The 18,831-nt window shown below is 38.9% G+C and overlaps 2 protein-coding genes across 3 annotated transcripts in view; one reads left to right on the top strand and one right to left on the bottom strand.

Annotated features, from left to right (window-relative positions):
• The window catches only part of LOC137250408 (solute carrier family 53 member 1-like), a 96,433-nt gene extending 77,984 nt beyond the window's left edge, over positions 1–18,449 (bottom strand). Inside the window, exon 1 of the mRNA XM_067783145.1 lies at positions 18,339–18,449. The gene's annotated coding sequence lies outside the window, so the exon portion shown is untranslated. The remainder of the gene's footprint in view (positions 1–18,338) is intronic.
• On the top strand, positions 5,161–6,910 carry Ada3 (transcriptional adaptor 3). 2 transcript variants are annotated; one of them, XM_067779094.1, is made up of 2 exons: positions 5,161–5,371; positions 5,438–6,910. In XM_067779094.1, exons 1-2 carry the CDS (start codon positions 5,242–5,244, stop codon positions 6,694–6,696), a joined length of 1,389 nt encoding a protein of 462 aa, XP_067635195.1. In that variant the 5' UTR covers positions 5,161–5,241; the 3' UTR covers positions 6,697–6,910. The 2 variants fall into 2 exon arrangements, with proteins under 2 accessions (XP_067635195.1, XP_067635194.1); XM_067779093.1 differs by having other exon boundaries at positions 5,162–6,910.
• Positions 18,450–18,831: the final 382 nt, after the last annotated feature.

Below are 18,831 nucleotides of genomic sequence, written 5' to 3'. Positions count from 1 at the left end.
TAATTCGTAATACCAAACAGGAGTTGAGTTGTCTGAAAGTTGAGTTGTTTTAGTTACAACCCAACTAAGTTGAGTTGTATCATTGTTTACTATATAGTTTGGCAGCTTAAGTAGAGGTTATGTTGCGAATAGAGTGGAAGGCAGTGGACTAGGCAGTTGAATGTCATATAATGAAGGAATGGTGTTCGGAGATTTTTCGAAGTTAAAAAAAAAATGATAAAAGCTTTAATATAAATAAAACTATTGTTTTAATAACAACAAAAACGCCATATATATTATGTATACATAAATTTGTAAGGATTATCTCACTTTAAAATTTGAATTAAATAATCTAAAGTTTTTTTTTGAAACTGGGTCGAGAACTGTGCGTGTGAATGTGCGAATTTTCACCGATCAGCTGTTAGTTGCGCTACTTGGTAAAATTTACAATGAGTTGTATACCGTTATAGAGGCATTAGTTAGCCTATGGCTTTATACTTACTTAATTGGCGCTTAACCGTCTAAACGGTTATGGCCGTCCAACAAGGCGCGCCAGTCGCTCCTTCGCTCCGCCAACCGGCGCCAATTGGTCACACCAAGGGAGTTTAAATCGTTTTCCACCTGGCCCTTCCAACGGAGTGGGGGCCGCCCTCTACCTCTGCTTCCATAGGCGGGTTCCGATAGAAACACTTTCTTGGCCGGAGCATCATCTTTCATTCGCATAACATGGCCTAGCCAGCGCAGCCGCTGCGTTTTAATTCGCTGGACTATGTTGATGTCTGCGTGTAGCTCGTACAGCTCATCATTAAATCTTCTTCGGTACTCGCCATCGCCAACGCGTAGAGGTCCATAAATCTTTCGAAGAACTTTTCTCTCGAACACTCCCAAAGCCGCTTCATATGCTGTTGTCATGGTCCATGCTTCTGCCCATATAGCAGGACGGGTACGATAAGTGACTTGTAGAGTATGATTTTCGTTCGCCGAGAGAGGACTTTACTTTTCAATTGCCTACCTAGTCCAAAGTAGCATTTATTGGCAAGATTGATTCTTCGCTGGATTTCAGTGCTGATGTTGTTGCTGGTGTTGATGCTGGAGGTTGGGGCCGTGTGTAGAAGTCCACGAAAGTGGGGAAAGCTTCTGACCGCCATTCACCTGGGAATGGCCAGAGCGATTCTTTTGCATGCGGTTCAAGCAGCTCACTACTGCCGGTTGCTTGCGGCCAAGTATCCTCTGGGTAGCCGCTAAACACCCGTTTAGCGGTGAGCTAATGTGAGAAGGCGACAACCTGGCTAGGCCACTCGGACATAACCGGTTTAAGGGCTAGCCGGGGGAGATTTCATCGGCAGCGTCTGTACACCTCTAGGTGCGGCTGCAAGCGGGCGTCTGTCTTGGAGCAAGCGGCTCGCTATATAAACGTACCAAGTAATATTTTCACCCCCGCTGAGCGGGTTGTGCGCTGGGCTTGGGACCCGCCACATAAAACCATACTCCAATGAAATATAACAACAAGCCTCGGATAAATACACTCTCTATGGCTTTATAGCTATATTATAATTTCATATTATAATTTTAGCTTTTGAATAAATAAATAAATATTAACATTTAAATAGTTTCACACGTATACAAACTATTTATTTTCCTTACATTTTCTTCAAGTTGTTTACTCTTTCCGTATTTTTGCTTTTAAATATGGCGAAATTTTTTATGTATGCACATATGTACACATATATATTTTATTTCTACCATGGCTCAAGTATATGGTTGGCTCATCTCACCAGCTGATTTTATTTTTTTCATTTCAGATTGCCAGAAGGATATGGCAAACTCAAAATGAAACCGGCACATTGACAACATTTCCTTAATACACACAAAAGCTGCTAAATCTTATGTTTTCATTCCATTACATTCGTCTAACACCAACACGCTGATTTTGACAATGTGAGCAAAGTTATGTTGTTGCTGTAGAGATGAGCCAACGATATAGATGAGCCATGAGTGCCACCACCTCAAAAGTGGTTAGCTGTCAAAAAATCTACTACAGAAAACGAAACGAACAGAACTGCTATACGGATCAGATATTAGGTGTATTTTTTTTCAAGCGAGCTTGAAGAAAACGCTTCAACTAGCTAAACAGTTGCATTATGCCAAAATCATACAGATGGTGGAGGTTTATCAGCTAATTGTTACTTTTTTTCGCTGCTATGACATTTCAACTTCTAGCGCAACATATTTTTTGACACTCAACCAGAGAATTACAAAAACAAAATACATGAAATGTGTGTGTTTGTTTGTACGCATTTCACCCCGCCGCCACGCTGTTATTTTGTTATTTTTGTTTATCTGCACATTCGTATGTTCATTTCATTCGCTCGTTCACAATAGTGCCCTATTTTTGAATATGCAACACTATACAACACTATCAATCAGGTCGACAATTACCTAAGCGGTTTCAACTGAAAGCGCTTAGCCAACTTAACTCGATTACTTTTTATTGTTGCTTTCCATACAGCTATTGAACCAGATAAATATCAGGTTCACAACGGTGTTGTTGCATTTGCATGTTAAATTTCTCTCCGTATCTGGTTCACCCGTCATTGGAACGTAACTACAATTTTCTATGAGCTAGCTGTCAAAAGGGCCCATTACTGAGACTTAAGAGCCCATTACTCATACTTAGCATAGACTTCACTTGTCTTGAGAACTGTCACTTACAGTTCTGTTAAATGAACATTGCATGTTACTGATTACTCAAAACTAGGCAACACTTAACTTGACTTAGAAGTCTGTTGAATTTTGATTTTCTATGTAAGTTCTAAGTGACATTTACATTTTGAGATGCCATTTGTTTGTTTCCCTTTCATTTTGACATTTTGCCATACAAATTGGCATTTATTTAAAAATAAAATTCAAACCTGATTATGATGCCAGATTGTATGCGCTAAGTGGAGTATAATCGTGGCTAAGTTGCCAAATTTACGCCAAGTCAAGTCAAGCCTATGCTAGGTATCAGTAATGGAGCCTTAAGTCAATTTAAGTGTTGCTAAGTTTTGAGTAATCAGTAACATGCAATGTTCATTTAACAAAACTGTAAGTGACAGTTCTCAAGTCAAGTTAAGTCTATGCTAAGTATCAGTAATGGGCCCTTAAGAAGTCTGTCGAATTTAGATTTTCTATGTAAGTTCTAAGTGACGTTTACATTTTGAGATGCCATTTGTTTGTTTCCATTTCATTTTGACATTTGCCGTATTTCAGTGAGTTTTACAGCTCCGGCTCACGCTCAATTCTCACGGGAATGCTCTGGATCAATGAAAGACTTGAGAAGCCCGTGAAATTTTCGCACACGTGAAATGTGATAGGCAGATGTCGCCGCTGTTTTTCATTTAACTCATATGGCGAAAGGCTAAGCAGCGACATCTGTTTTTGAAAAAGTAGGCGTATTAAAAGCCGCGTTGCCAACCTAAAAAGAAGTAATTAACAAATTATCTGGCTCACAAATTAAACCAGTCTTCTATCTGGATTTATCTGACTCAAATCGTTGTTGTTGCATTCACATGCAAAATTATTTATCTGGCTCAGGATTTTTCCACCGGATGACGACAATTTTGTCACAAAAATTGACATTTTTGGATTATGATGCCAGATTGTATGCGCTAAGTGGAGTATAATTGTGGCTAAGTTGCCAAGTTTACGCCAAGTCAAGTCAAGTCTATGCTAAATATCAGTAATGGGCCCTAAAATGCTGAAACTAAGTTCAAAACCTATTTTATTTTGACTATGACTATGCGCCAACGTCTGATAAAACTTTGGCGCGCTGCTTGACATTTACAATCTTAGAAGAAAAACGCAAAGGTATGTTACAGTCAACGCTTTATAATATTTGTAATAATTTTATAAATATATATTTGATTGCAATAGTTAGTTTGCAAGGACGAGTATTTTTCAATGGGCTACAAAGTTTAACGTGGTCATAATACTGGTTCCCGAGATGGTCGCGCTAGTACCTTAATGGCGCTTTGTTACCGGAACCTCGACAACAACAACATCTTTTTATCAGACTTTAAAGTGCTCGGCAGATATAATCCGTCTTCTTCATGGCGTCCGTTGACAGCACATAACTGCTGGCTGACGACAATATATTTAGCAATTTAATTGTGAATTTTATCTTCAAAATAATATTAATTTCTCAAGTAATAGTACTGCTCAATGCCCGAACACATAAGATGTTTTATGCAGCATCGTGCGCTGACAGAAAAGTTGATTGCAAGTGTTTGTACGGGGAGGAAGCAACAAATAGATCAGCTGTCAACGCACGATAATGCATTGAAAATCTCATTTGTTGATTATTTTAAAGTAGCCTAGTTTTAGCTTTTGTTGGAAGCAAAGCGTAAGAAGAAGAATTTGAAACTTTTCTTTGGCTATGAGTACTTTTGGAGTTTGCAAGTAAAATAATTCCGACTCGATACTTCTCGAACGTTTTTCCGTTTTTTTCTTTGTCTATATGAAAAACTGCTTATAAAAAAGGGCCGTTTAGACTTTCCGACAGCACGATTTTGTTGTTTTTTTTTTTTTTGGTTTTAATTGACACCGCATACGCAAGCGTCGGTTGGCAAGGTGCTTTAAAGAGCCCTTATACTGCCAAGTTATCTTTCAATTTCGTTATTTGTATAACAGTTAATTTTTTGGTTTTTTTTCCTTGGCACCACGCCAGCCACAATATTATTAATATATGTATATTTGAAAATTCAATTTAATTTTTATGGCGTTATGCCAGATATTCCGTTAGTTTATGTATTTGTTCAAATTTAAGGTTAGGTTTTTTATTGGCACCACGCCATTTTTCCAATATTAAGTTATATGTAAATCGATTTGGTATTATGTGGCCCACGCCAGGTTAAAAATTCCAATTTTTCAAATGCTTTCACTTATACTTTCTGATTCAATTATTTAGTATTTTTGAATATTTTTAATTAGATTTTTGCCATTTCGTTTCCCACACTATCCGCCATTTTATTCTCAACCGCATGAATATAGTCCTTTAATAACACGCGGTTGAGTTGTGGGGAAAATCGAACTTGACCCGACGACGTTACAAAACGAAAATTTTTGTTGTGTTTCGATGTTAAATTTTAAAACAATAAAAGCTTGGCAACGCGACTTGTGACAGGTGGGCCAGGCCAGCTGATATATTTACTAGGGTGCCATTTTTGTGCAAAATCGTGTTGAGTTGTAAAAAGCACTTGGCTGCGTTTTTTGTCCTGTTCCATGGCTACAAATAATAATAAGAACGTAAAAGCTTCTGCTTTTGGTGGAAGTTCATTGAGTGGAGGTAACCGAACTGGTGGAAAATCTGGACCGATCTTAACTGCGACTCAGCCCGACGCGGATGTCGTTGGTAATGTAAACATTCCTATTATAAAATCCAAAGACAACGCGAAACTTTTACCTACCTACCATTCAGCACTACAACGTACCGCTGAGGATTATTTAGCTGCCGAAGATTTGGATAGCATACAGCTAGAACTCGAAACTCTCCTTTCAAATGTGGCACTGCGCTATCGTGTGCTAAAATCGGAGTATGAAAGTTTGGATAAAGATGATCGACGCAACGAACGACGAAGTAAGCATGGCGCTAGCGGAGAAACATTAACTCCAAATGTTGGGGCATCCTCTAGCGGCAAGCGAAAGCGCGATGAAACCTCAAGCGTACGCAAACCCAAACATACACCCGCCTCTTTGAAGCATACAAAACATGCTAAAAATAGTCCAGTTGCACCAAATACAGATGATAGCATGGATTATGTGCCTCCAACAGGACCCCATAGCCATGGCCAAAATCGCGACCATCATCTTCAAAAAGTCATCTTGCCAAAGAATGACACACCAAATAAATTTTGGCTTTCCGTCGAACCATATTGTATGCCATTAACAAATGAAGACATACGTTTGCTTGATGACCTCCTAGAACAGTACTCTGGACCCTTGGTTCCACCAATACCCGAACTTGGACCGCATTACTCTTCAATTTGGGCTGGTGAAGATCTAAAAGATATACAACAAGCTTCGAATCCAAATACAAATTCAAACCGTCTAAAGCCACAAAATTCTGGTGCCGCTGGATTACTTAAAAAAGCCGAGTCCATGATGGACGAGTGTGTAACAGGTCCTTTGACTCAACGTTTAGTGTCTGCATTACTTGAAGAGCAACTAATACAAAACCCCAGCGAACTCACAGCAGCAACAGTGGCTGACAGTAGCAACAGTAGCAGTGAAAACACACACTCATCTGCGCAAATGAATTTCCGTTCCTTATCACTATTAAGAAACTGCATCGATATTGAGAAGCGCGTTAAGAAGGAACTCATCGAGCAGGGAATTCTAGATTTGAATGATTTTCCAAATAACGAAGATGACGAAATACATGCAGAAATAAAACGCTTGATATCTGAACTTTCGTCAATTGCAGAATATAATGGTGCTGCATTGAAGCGGCTTCATGAATCTGCTGCTGAAGAAATTAAACGTTTAGAAATCAAACGCAAACTCGATTCAGTCGATCAAGAAATACTCGAAGCCTACAAACGCTCCATGTTAAATAAAGCTAAACGCAAACCATTAAGTATTGAAGATCAACAAGAAATTTATCGACTAACTTCGGAACAAAAGGTGCTATCCGATCAACTCGAACGCATACAGGCTACCTGTTTTTTGTATGAATAGTTTTTGGCTACCACTGGTGGGGTGCAAGAACAATCAGATACGCGCGTCATTAGTGCATTACCTGAACGCTCAATACTAGTGGCGCTATTGAATGAAAAATAATTGCAGCTTATACTATACCTCATGAAGAGCTTAGTTTATGAAAAAATGCATACATATTTCATTTCAAAATTTTCTTTTAAATATAAAATATTAATCCACTTACAGAATGGAAGTTACAAGGCGTATTCTTTAATAACCCGGAAACAAAACGTAATATTAACGATAATATATTACTGGAGAAGTATAGTTCTTATAGAGTAAGTGCGCCATTGACCGGACAGTCGAGTTTTCTTTGAATCTTCCCGTATGGATTTTGGTGGCATCTCACGATAGGCATGCATACCAGGGGCATGAAACAAGCCCCACTAATGGTCCGTGACTTTCGACACTTCAAACTTTAGATGGTGAAAGTCTGACCCACAAGTCGACTACTAATACGCCGCGGGAGAGGTGTCAAACGAGGCGTATTGCCCTGTTGTTGTTGGTGCTGTAGCGGTAAGGTTGCTCCCCGAAGGCTTTGGGGAGTGTTATCGTTGTGATGGTCCGGATACCGATCCGGTATGCTCCGGTAAGACATCGACATTAAGGTGCTAGCCCGACCATCTCGGGAACGATTTATATGTCCACATTAAATCTTCAGGCCATCCCTCCCTCCCCACCCCAAGTTCCATGAGGAGCTTGGGGTCGCCAGAGACTCGTCTGTTAGTGAAACAGGATTCGCCGCGGATAGGTGAGCTTGACAATTGGGTTTGGAGAAGCTGTATATTGCGATGGCAACCTGAAGGGTTGCGTAACACAGCCCCTTGAATCTGGTATTTTAGTCACCTCTTACGACAGGCATGCCTACCGCGGGTATATTCTAACCCACTAACCCGCTGGGGGATGATTATTGCCCTCGACAACAATAATAAGAAAAATTGTATCTCCGGAGATATTTGCAGTTGAAGTTGACAATTTTCAGGTGGTTGTAATATTGTTGTACACTGGTGGACCGGCCAGGGTTTTTTTTTATAAGCGTGGCTGAAGGCCGTCAACGCAGAAACGTGTTCAGCGCAAACATTTTATCGATACCATCCGGTTTCGGAGGAGTACGGGATAATTTTTAGTGAATATCTTTTAAATATTTTTATTTTTCGCCTTCTGCTATTGATAAAAAAAAAATGTAAGGCGCGATAACCTCCGAAGAGATCTAAGGCCGAGCTTCTCTTCCAATTTGCGTCGTGCTCCTCTTGATTTTCCCTACAAATTGGCCGGACGGGACCTACATGTTTTATGCCGACTCCGAACGGCATCTGCAAGGCAGATGAGCTTTCACTGAGAGCTTTTCATGGCAGAAATACACCCGGAGCGCTTGCCAAACACTTCCGAGGGGCGACCCCACTTAGAAAAATTTTCTTCTAATTGAAAAACCTTATTTCTAAAATTTTGATGTTGCTTTGCCCGAGGTGCGAACCCAGGGCATACGGTGTGGCAGGCGGAGCACGCTACCATCACACCACGGTGGCCGCCAGTGGTGATACTGAGATCAAAATGCGTCTTTTGACACCCCTTCCCAGATTCTTGCACGCGTATTAGCAGTCGACTTCTGTTCTAGACTTTTACCTTTTAGTTAGCCATGTGAGATCCGCTTTACATTCTTAATCCATGCTGCATCCTCATGTTGTTGTTGTTTTTATAGTAGTGCTTCGCCTCATCCAATAAGTGTCACCACCTACAAAATGTCATCAATAACGGAAGTCGGAGGAAACTTACAGTTTCAATCGGGGTGGACCAAGGGATGCTAGAGGCGTTGGTGTATGTAGGTCACGGTTCAAGCAGGGCATAGGGTATCCAGATCGAAGTTGAGCTAGAGTGACACGCGTCTCCCTGTAGATGTTGCTTCCCTCTTCTTCGAGCTCAGGTTATTTGAATGTAAGAACGGGGTTCGACGCCTTTTTTTTAGATCTCACTGAGGAGTCTCTTTATGATTTTCTTGTACATGCAGGCGAATTCTCAGGTGCCGTATTTCTGAGATGACTTCTTAAGTCCGTGCGAAGTGGGGCCTCGTCAATCAGATGTCTGTTGGTTTGCTCAGGTTTCTAAGAATTCAAGAGACACTGCTCATCATTTAATTTCTCTCTCTTATGGGGAGTACTCTTGTAAGGCCTTGGGTCATAAGACAGCCCGCAACAATTCTGAGAGCCGTGCTTTATAGGCCTGTAGTTTCTTCCAGGGTGTATCCCTTAGGCTCGCCAGCCAATTGCTTTGTAAGTGGTAATGAGCGTTTTTTTTTGTATCTCTACCACAAGGGCTGCCGGTAAGAGATTTACAAGTGCTGCCGTTAAGAGATTTGAAGATTTTCTTACGGCCCTGGATTTAAGGCACAATGAAAGATGCGTGGTCATCAAAATGTAAATCCTGATCGAACGTCACACGTAGTATTTTTGAATGTAAGACAGTCGGTAGCGTAATGCCATCGGCGTGTATGTCCAATATGGTCGAATTTGTCTTATCCACGTTGTTTTTAATTATGATCCCCAAGCCGTTTTTCGACAGAAATAAGATCTTTAATTTCCGCTTTCGGATTCTAAAAACGGAGGTGGAACGCGTTTTTGATACCACCTTTGATAATTCTTGATACCCTGCAGCGGGTTAGGGGGCTTAGAATATACCCGCGGTAGGTATGCCTGCCGTTAGAGGCGACTAAAATACCAAATTGATTCAAGGGGTTGCCAGCGGAATATATAGCTTCTCCAGCCCAATTGTCAATCCCACCTACCCGGGGCGAATCCTGTTTTATTAACAGCCGAGGCTCTGGCGACCCCGAACTCCTGATGGATCTATGGGGTGGGAGGACGGGATGGCCTAGAAGGTTTCATGTGGTCATACCAAATCGTTCCCGAGATGGTCGGCCTAGTACCCTTATGGTGCTTGTTACCGGATCGTACCGGATCAGCATCCGGCAAAGGACCATCAACATCGATAACAGCTCCCAAGGCCTTCGGGGAGTGTCCTTATCGCTACAACAACATAATTATTGATAACAAATAAGGAAGGTTAAGTTCGGGTGTAACCGAACATTACATACTCAGTTGAGAGCTATGGTGACAACATAAGGGAAAATAACCATGTAGGAAAATGAACCGAGGGTAATCCTGGAATGTGTTTGTATGACATGTGTGTCAAATGAAAGGTATTAAAGAGTATTTTATGAGGTAGTGGCCCTTAATTCTATAGGTGGACGCCATTTAGGAATATCGCCATAAAGGTGGATCAGGGTTGACTCTAGAATTTGTTTGTACGATATGGGTATCAAATGAAATGTGTTAATGAGTATTTTAAAAGGGAGTGATCCTTAGTTCCATAGGTAGACGCCGTTTCGTGATATCGCCATAAAGGTGTACCAGGGGTGACCCTAGAATTTGTTTGTACGATATGGGTATCAAATGAAAGGGGTTAATGAACATTTTAAAAGGGAGTGGGCCTTAGTTCTATAGGTGTACGCCTTTTCGAGATATCGCCATAAAGGTGGACCAGGGATGACTCAAGGGGGGATTCAAGGGGTTGTGTAGCGCAATATATAGCTTCTCCAACCCAATTGTCAACCTCACCTTCGAGCGGCGAATCCCGTTTCACTAACAGACGAGGCTCTGGCGACCCCAAGCTCCTCATGGAACTTGGTGGTGGGGAGGGAGGGATGGCCTGAAGGTTTAATGTGGCCATATAAATCGTTCCCGAGATGGTCGGGCCAGCACCTTAATGGTGCTGTGTTACCGGAGCGTATCGGATCTGTATCCGACAAAGGACCATCACATCGATAACACTCCCCAAAGCCTTCGGGGAGTAACTAATCGCTACAACAACAACAACAACAACCAGGGATGACTCTAGAATGCGTTTGTACAATATGGGTATCAAACGAAAGGTGTTAATGAGTATTTCAAAAAAAAAAAGTATTTCAAAAAAAAAAGGGTTTAGTTCTATAGGTGGACGCCTTTCGAGATATCACCATTAAGGTGGACCAGGGGTGACTCCAGAATGTGTTTGTACGATATGGGTATCAAATTAAAGGTATTAATGAGGGTTTTAAAAGGGAGTGGGGCTTAGTTCTATAGGTGGACGCCTTTTCGAGATCTCGCCATAAAGGTGGACCAGGGGTGACTCTAGAATGTGTTTGTACGATATGTGTATTAAATTAAAGGTATTAATGAGGGTTTTAAAAGGGAGTCGTGGTAGTTGTATAGGTGGTCGCCTTTTCGAGATATCGGCATAAAGGTGGACCAGGTGTGACTCTAGAATGCGTTTTTACAATATGGGTATCAAACGAAAGGTCTTAATGAGTATTTTAAAAGGGCGTGGGCTTAGTTCTATAGGTGGACGCCTTTTCGAGATATCGCCATAAAGGTGGACCAGGGGTGACTCTAGAATGTGTTTGTACAATATGGGTATCAAATTAAAGGTATTAATGAGTATTTTAAAAGGGCGTGGGGCTTAGTTCTATAGGTGGACGCCTTTTCGAGATATCGCCATAAAGGTGGAGCAGGGGTGACTCTAGAATGTGTTTGTACAATATGGGTATCAAATTAAAGGTATTAATGAGTATTTTAAAAGGGCGTGGGCTTAGTTCTATAGGTGGACGCCTTTTCGAGATATCGCCATAAAGGTGGACCAGGGGTGACTCCAGAATGTGTTTGTACGATATGGGTATCAAATTAAAGGTATTAATGAGGGTTTTAAAAGGGAGTGGGGCTTAGTTCTATAGGTGGACGCCTTTTCGAGATCTCGCCATAAAGGTGGACCAGGGGTGACTCTAGAATGTGTTTGTACGATATGTGTATTAAATTAAAGGTATTAATGAGGGTTTTAAAAGGGAGTCGTGGTAGTTGTATAGGTGGTCGCCTTTTCGAGATATCGGCATAAAGGTGGACCAGGTGTGACTCTAGAATGCGTTTTTACAATATGGGTATCAAACGAAAGGTCTTAATGAGTATTTTAAAAGGGCGTGGGCTTAGTTCTATAGGTGGACGCCTTTTCGAGATATCGCCATAAAGGTGGACCAGGGGTGACTCTAGAATGTGTTTGTACAATATGGGTATCAAATTAAAGGTATTAATGAGTATTTTAAAAGGGCGTGGGCTTAGTTCTATAGGTGGACGCCTTTTCGAGATATCGCCATAAAGGTGGACCAGGGGTGACTCCAGAATGTGTTTGTACGATATGGGTATCAAATTAAAGGTATTAATGAGGGTTTTAAAAGGGAGTGGGGCTTAGTTCTATAGGTGGACGCCTTTTCGAGATCTCGCCATAAAGGTGGACCAGGGGTGACTCTAGAATGTGTTTGTACGATATGTGTATTAAATTAAAGGTATTAATGAGGGTTTTAAAAGGGAGTCGTGGTAGTTGTATAGGTGGTCGCCTTTTCGAGATATCGGCATAAAGGTGGACCAGGTGTGACTCTAGAATGCGTTTTTACAATATGGGTATCAAACGAAAGGTCTTAATGAGTATTTTAAAAGGGCGTGGGCTTAGTTCTATAGGTGGACGCCTTTTCGAGATATCGCCATAAAGGTGGACCAGGGGTGACTCTAGAATGTGTTTGTACAATATGGGTATCAAACGAAAGGTGTTAATGAGTATTTTAAAAGGGCGTGGGCTTAGTTCTATAGGTGGACGCCTTTTCGAGATATCGCCATAAAGGTGGAGCAGGGGTGACTCTAGAATGTGTTTGTACGATATGGGTATCAAATTAAAGGTATTAATGAGGATTTTAAAAGGGAGTGGTGGTAGTTGTATATGTGAAGGCGTTTTCCAGATATCGACCAAAATGTGGACCAGGGTGACCCAGAACATCATCTGTTGGATACCGCTAATTTATTTATATATATAATACCACGAACAGTATTTCTGCCAAGATTTCAAGGGTTTTTTATTTCGCCCTGAATTATGGCATTTTTTTCGTTTTTGGTAATTTTCGAAATCGAAAAAGTGGGCGTGGTCATAGTCGGATTTCCGCCATTTTTTATACCAATGCAAAGTGAGTTCAGATAAGTACGTGAACTGAGTTTAGTAAAGATATATCGATTTTTGCTCAAGTTATCGTGTTAACGGCCGAGCGGAAGGACAGACGGTCGACTGTGTATAAAAACTGGGCGTGGCTTCATCCGATTTCGCCCTTTTTCACAGAAATAAGTTATCGTCCCAGAATCTAAGCCCCTACTAATTTTCACAAGGATTGGTAAATTTTTGTTCGACTTATGGCATTAAAGGTATCCTAGACAAATTAAATGAAAAAGGGCGGAGCCACGCCCATTTTGAAATTTTCTTTTATTTTTGCATTTTGTAGCACCATATCATTACTGGATTTGAATGCTGACATAATTTACTTATATACTGTAAAGATATTAAATTTTTTGTTAAAATTTGACTTTAATTGGTATTGTGCTAAAATATATTTTGCTTGTTCAGTTCGACATATATATATATATATGTATGTAACAGTGAAAACAGAAAAATAAAAGAGAATGAAGGTGTGCGAAAAATGCCACAAAAAAATAAAGGGGGAGACAGGTGTACGATGTGAGGGTGTGTGTGGTAAAGTGTATCACAAAACAATTGCATGTGCATCTATGGACGAATATAGCATGAACTGCTTGCAAGGCTGCCAATTTTTAAGATTTATGTGCGATGGTTGTATGACATATATCCCCAATGTAGATGATGCCCTCAGAGAAATACTTTCTATTTTAGAAATTAACAAAGTAAATTTAAGGGAGCAAAAGGGTGAAGTTGAAAAAATGTTGAATGAACACAAAAGGGAGATAAGCGCATCCATAACGCACAGCGAAAGAGAGATGAAAAGAATTGTGGATAATATAAACAGGGTGAACACGGAAAAATTAGAGTTGATTAAACATGTAGAGAGTCTTTGCAAAGCAAACAAAGAAATGCTGAATAAGATCAATACCCCAAATGAAGCGTTTAATAAGCAAAAGGAGGAAATTATAAGAGAGGTTAAAAAGGTTGCAAACCAAAATAAAGCTGTTACTGCTAAGGAAGTCAATTCATATGCCAATATTACTAAGGGAATTCCTCCGATAGTAATTAAACCCAAGGTTAAACAAGCATTAGAGAAAACAAAAACGGACTTGAATAAAATAGATCCAACCAATTTGAATATAGGTAGGGTACAAAATAGAAACAATGGTACAATAATTATTAGTGCGAAGTCAGCTAGTGATAAGGATAAAATTAAGGACACTCTAACAGAAATGCTAGATAAAAGTAAATACAACATAGCTGAACCGAAAATATATTTTCCTAAAATCATGGTGACTAACATTAGTACTGAGCATCCTGAAGAGGAAATAGTTGGTAAGATCACCAACCAAAATGAGTTTTTGCGAGATGCTAAAATGAAATGTGTAAGAGTTATTAAATCAAGGAAGGAAAACAGAGCCTCATATATCAATGCAGTCATTGAGATTGAGCACAAATACTATGAAGACGTGTTGAAATGCAAGAAAATCAATATTGGTTGGGACCGCTGTCCAGTTTACGATGCTCAAACTGTAAAAAGATGTTATAAATGCTTAGGGTTTAACCATATAGCGGCTACTTGTACACTTAAACAGAGGTGTAGTAAATGCAGCGGGGAACATAAAGTCGAAGAATGCACAGAGAGTGCACCCCTAAATAAATGTGGTAATTGTATAGATAGTAATAATCGGTTAGGTTTAAATATTAATACAGAACACAACATCATGAGTCATGAATGCCCAGTTTATTTAAGGAAACTTAAGCTGGAAAGACAACGCGTGGGCTTTTAGCCACCAAAACTAGCTGATCGGGGGATAAAAGCTTTTAACTTACAGTGCATTTACCTAAATATTTGTAGTTTTCTAGCCAACAAACCTGAACTCAAAAGAATTATAGAAGAGTTAGATCCGGACATCGTTCTATGTTCAGAAGCATGTATAACACCGGATGTTAGTGATGCGGAAATAAACATTCCTTATTATACAATGGTTCGTTGCGATTCTCATAGTAGACACACAGGAGGTGTAGTCTTACTATTAAAAAAATGTATCGAGTACAAAGTCAGGTATAATAGATCTATTGATTTAAATGTTTGGTGTGCTATAATTAAATTAAAAAAGTTCGACATTAAATGGCAAATAGGTGTGTTGTACCATTCTCCAAGCTCTAGTGATATCGAATTTTTAAATCACTTGGAAGCTATACTTTCTGAGGAACTGGAGAGTGGTACAAACTCCTTAATAATTGGGGATTTTAACATTAACATGAATGTTAATACCGCAACGAGTTCTAAGCTCAATGAGATATTTTCAAATGGTGAATTGCAATACAAGGATTGCTGAGAGGTCCCAAACGAGAATAGATCTATTATATGCAAATGCTGATGTACTGTCCTGTACTAATCTTGAAAATCACAGAATTTCTGATCACGAAACCATTTCATTTTCTTTCAAAGTGTGTAATTCAAATCCTCTGCGGAGAATGATACCCACAATGTGTTGGAAGAATTATTCTGCTGATAACCTCATTTACTTATTAAGAAACTATGATTTCAGCGTATTAAAAATATGCATCTCAATGACTCGGTTGAATATATAAATACCTGCTTATCACACTGCATGGGTTTATTAACATCAGAACAATACAGGATAGTGAGGTTGAGAAATAAGTGGTACGATCATGAACTGACCGAAATTAACAAATTAAAAATCCAATTGCACTCACAAGCCAGAAGATCTGGTGAATTTTCGGAATATAATACGGTTGCGAAGTATTATAAGAAACTAATCAAAATTAAAAAGATTAAGTATATGGAGAAAAATATTGCCTTAAATTCTTCTGATAGGAAATTAATGTGGAAACAGCTCAAGCAGTAAACTTAACTGAGGTGCGTGACAATTTCCTGACAGTGATTGTAAATAGTATAAGTTATGAAACACGCGAGGATATAGCTCAAGCATTGAACTCCATCTTTTTTAATAGTATTGGTGACATAAATCGAGAAATCGAAACTTTAGACAGTGGCGACAGTGTGCAATACACGGTTAGCACATGTCTGAAATTCCAAGAAGTTACGGTTGATGTCATATTGGTAGTTAAAAGGTTAAAAAATAAAATCGGAGGAACAAATTTACTATCAGAAGGAGTAATTAAGGATTCGGTGTCATACATGGGACATTTCTATGCGGATATCATAAATAAATCATTAGTAGAGGGAATAGTGCCCGACGCATGTAAAATATCAACAATAGTGCCAATAAAGAATGTAAAAAATTCATTAAAGGCAGAAGATCTGAGACCGATCAACGCGTTGCCGAATATCGAAAAAATTCTAGAAACAGTAGTAAAAGATCAGCTTATAAGTTACTTGGAAATAAATAAAATACTAATTAAAGAACAATCCGGTTTCAGAGAAGGCCACTCTTGTGAAACGGCTTTAAATTATGTAATATCGAGTTGGAAAGAAGAACTAAATCAAAAGAAAAGTATACTTGCGGTTTTTATCGACTTAAAGAGAGCATTTGAAACTATAGACAGAAATATAATGATTAAAAAATTAGAAAAAATTGGAATTAGGGGCAACGAGCTGCAGTGGTTTCAGAGCTTTTTAGGTAACCGAAGACAAAAAACAGCCATTGAGTCGGTTGTCTCGGAAGAGGTATTGACAGGAATTGGATTGCCACAAGGATCGGTTTTGGCACCGGTCCTATTTAACATATATATAAATGATATATCTTCGGCGCTAAAATATAGTAAAATAAGGCTGTTTGCGGATGACGCACTGCTCGAAGTAAGTGAACTTGATATCATGTTAGCTAGGAGCAAAATGCAGGAAGACTTGAACACCCTATACAGGTGGCTTTGTAACAATAAGCTTAAACTTAATGTTAATAAAACCCATTTTATGGTCATATCTAGAGCGATGAATAAGGAATCTTGTAATATCTAGCTAAAAATAATGAACTCAAACATTAACGAAGTTAAAACTTTCAAGTACTTAGGGGTTCAGATTGATAATAAATTAAAATTTAATGATAATATTGATTATATAGTTGCCAAAATAGGCAAGAAAATTGGTTTTTGGAAAAGGTCATGCAAATTTATCAGTAGAAAATACAAACTGAAAGTGTATAAATCCATCATAAAGCCGCATTTCATATATTGCCCCACAATATTCTTTATGGCCAATGTAACTCAGGTAGATAAGCTACAAGTTATGCAAAATAAAGCTATGAGATTTATATTAAACATGAGGTATGATACTGCCATTAATAACATGATAGAAGCACTAAACTGGTTGAGTATCAAACAGCTCATATTCTACCACAGTATGAAATTTGTATTTAATATTAAGCACGGTAAATTACCAACATACCTCAGCGAAAAGCTTAGATATGTAAATGATGCACATTCATACGTAATTAGAGAAAACAATAATTTTAGATTACCTCTTTTCAAAACAGAAGTGGACAAGCAAAATATATTTTATAAGGGCCTGAAATATTTCAATGAACTTCCTAATTACATAAAAAGTAGTAATAACTTCAATACTTTTAAAAAAAAGTTTATTGGAGCATTGTAAAACCCTTCCAATAAGATAAAGTTTTTTTTTTTCTTTTATTTTTTACATGACATACCGATACTGGAGCGCGAAAAGGGAATGGTAATACTGGTAGCAGCAAAATACAATGCACCCGGCCCTAAGGAAAAGAAAATCAGTCGCCACCTGTAACTCCAGACAGTTCCAACAACAAATTTCGCTGGAATTCGGTATTTTCAGCCTATATTTACTGTTGCTGATCGGGATCACTCGCATTCCGACAGCATTAATATAACAATAAAATTATATGATGTGTAACCAAAATAAGGTCAAACAAAAGTTGGAGCAGGGGGGATTGGAAACACGTCCTTTTCAACCTCCCAATATATTTTGATATGTGCTGATCGGAATCTTCATGCGTTCCGACAGCGTCTTTACTAAACAAAGTTGAGGGGTGATTGGGTACACTTCAATTTCCAACATCCAAAGACATGTTTAGCTGTGTTGATCGGAGACCAATACATTCTGACAGCTTAAAATACAAATATAATTGAAAAATATAAGTTCCAAATTGTGTTGCCTTAAGCTAGGAGCCCTGGAGGATTGGAAACGCGCCCTTTCCAACCTTCCTTAAATGACTGGCTCCCAGACTCGTCCGTTTGTTACGCCAGTAAATATGCTGATCGGAATCACATGGCATTCCAACAGCATATTCAATAGAAATAAATGATATAATAATGAATTGTACTTAGTAGTTTAAGTTTTAGGCCTAAACAGCCGTAATAATAAATAAATTTAAATTTAAAAATTAAAAAAAATTTGTTTTTAAAAGTGGGCGTGGTCGTTCTCCGATTTTGCTAATTTATTATGCATATCTATAATAACAGGAGTAAAGTTCCTGCCAAATTTCATCATGATATCTTCAACGACTGCCAAATTACAGCTTGCAAAACTTTTAGATTACCTTCTTCTAAAAGTGGGCGGTGTCACGCCCATTGTCCAAAGTTTTATTAATTTTCTATTCTGCGTCATCAGTTCAACTCACCTACCAAGTTTCATCGCTTTATCCTTCTTTGGTAATGAATTATCGCACTTTTTCGGTTTTTCGAAATTTTCCGGTTATAGTCCGATATTGTTCATTTTAAATAAAGACCTGAAATGAGTGCTCAGGAACCTACATACCAAATTTCATCAAGATACCTCAAAATTTACTCAAGTTATCGTGTTAACGGACAGACGGACGGACGGACGGACGGACATGGCTCAATCAAATTTTTTTTCGATCCTGATGATTTTGATATATGAAAGTCTATATCTATCTCGATTCCTTTATACCTGTACAACCAACCGTTATCCAATCAAAGTTAATATACTCTGTGAGCTCTGCTCAACTGAGTATAAAAATTAGGTGGTGCACCGTCTTGTAAAACGTTACCCATTTTAAAATACATATATAGGTAATGCAATATACCAGTCTTTTATGAGCAAGTTATTTAAGGGCCAAATTAAACTTCCTAACGCCATAGTCGTAACCATAC

The sequence above is a fragment of the Eurosta solidaginis genome, chromosome 4 (genome assembly GCF_040869045.1).
Source record: "Eurosta solidaginis isolate ZX-2024a chromosome 4, ASM4086904v1, whole genome shotgun sequence".
Classification (NCBI taxonomy): Eukaryota; Metazoa; Arthropoda; class Insecta; order Diptera; family Tephritidae; genus Eurosta; species Eurosta solidaginis.
Note: the sequence above shows the minus strand (reverse complement) of the source record. Positions and strands in the feature narration are given on the sequence as shown.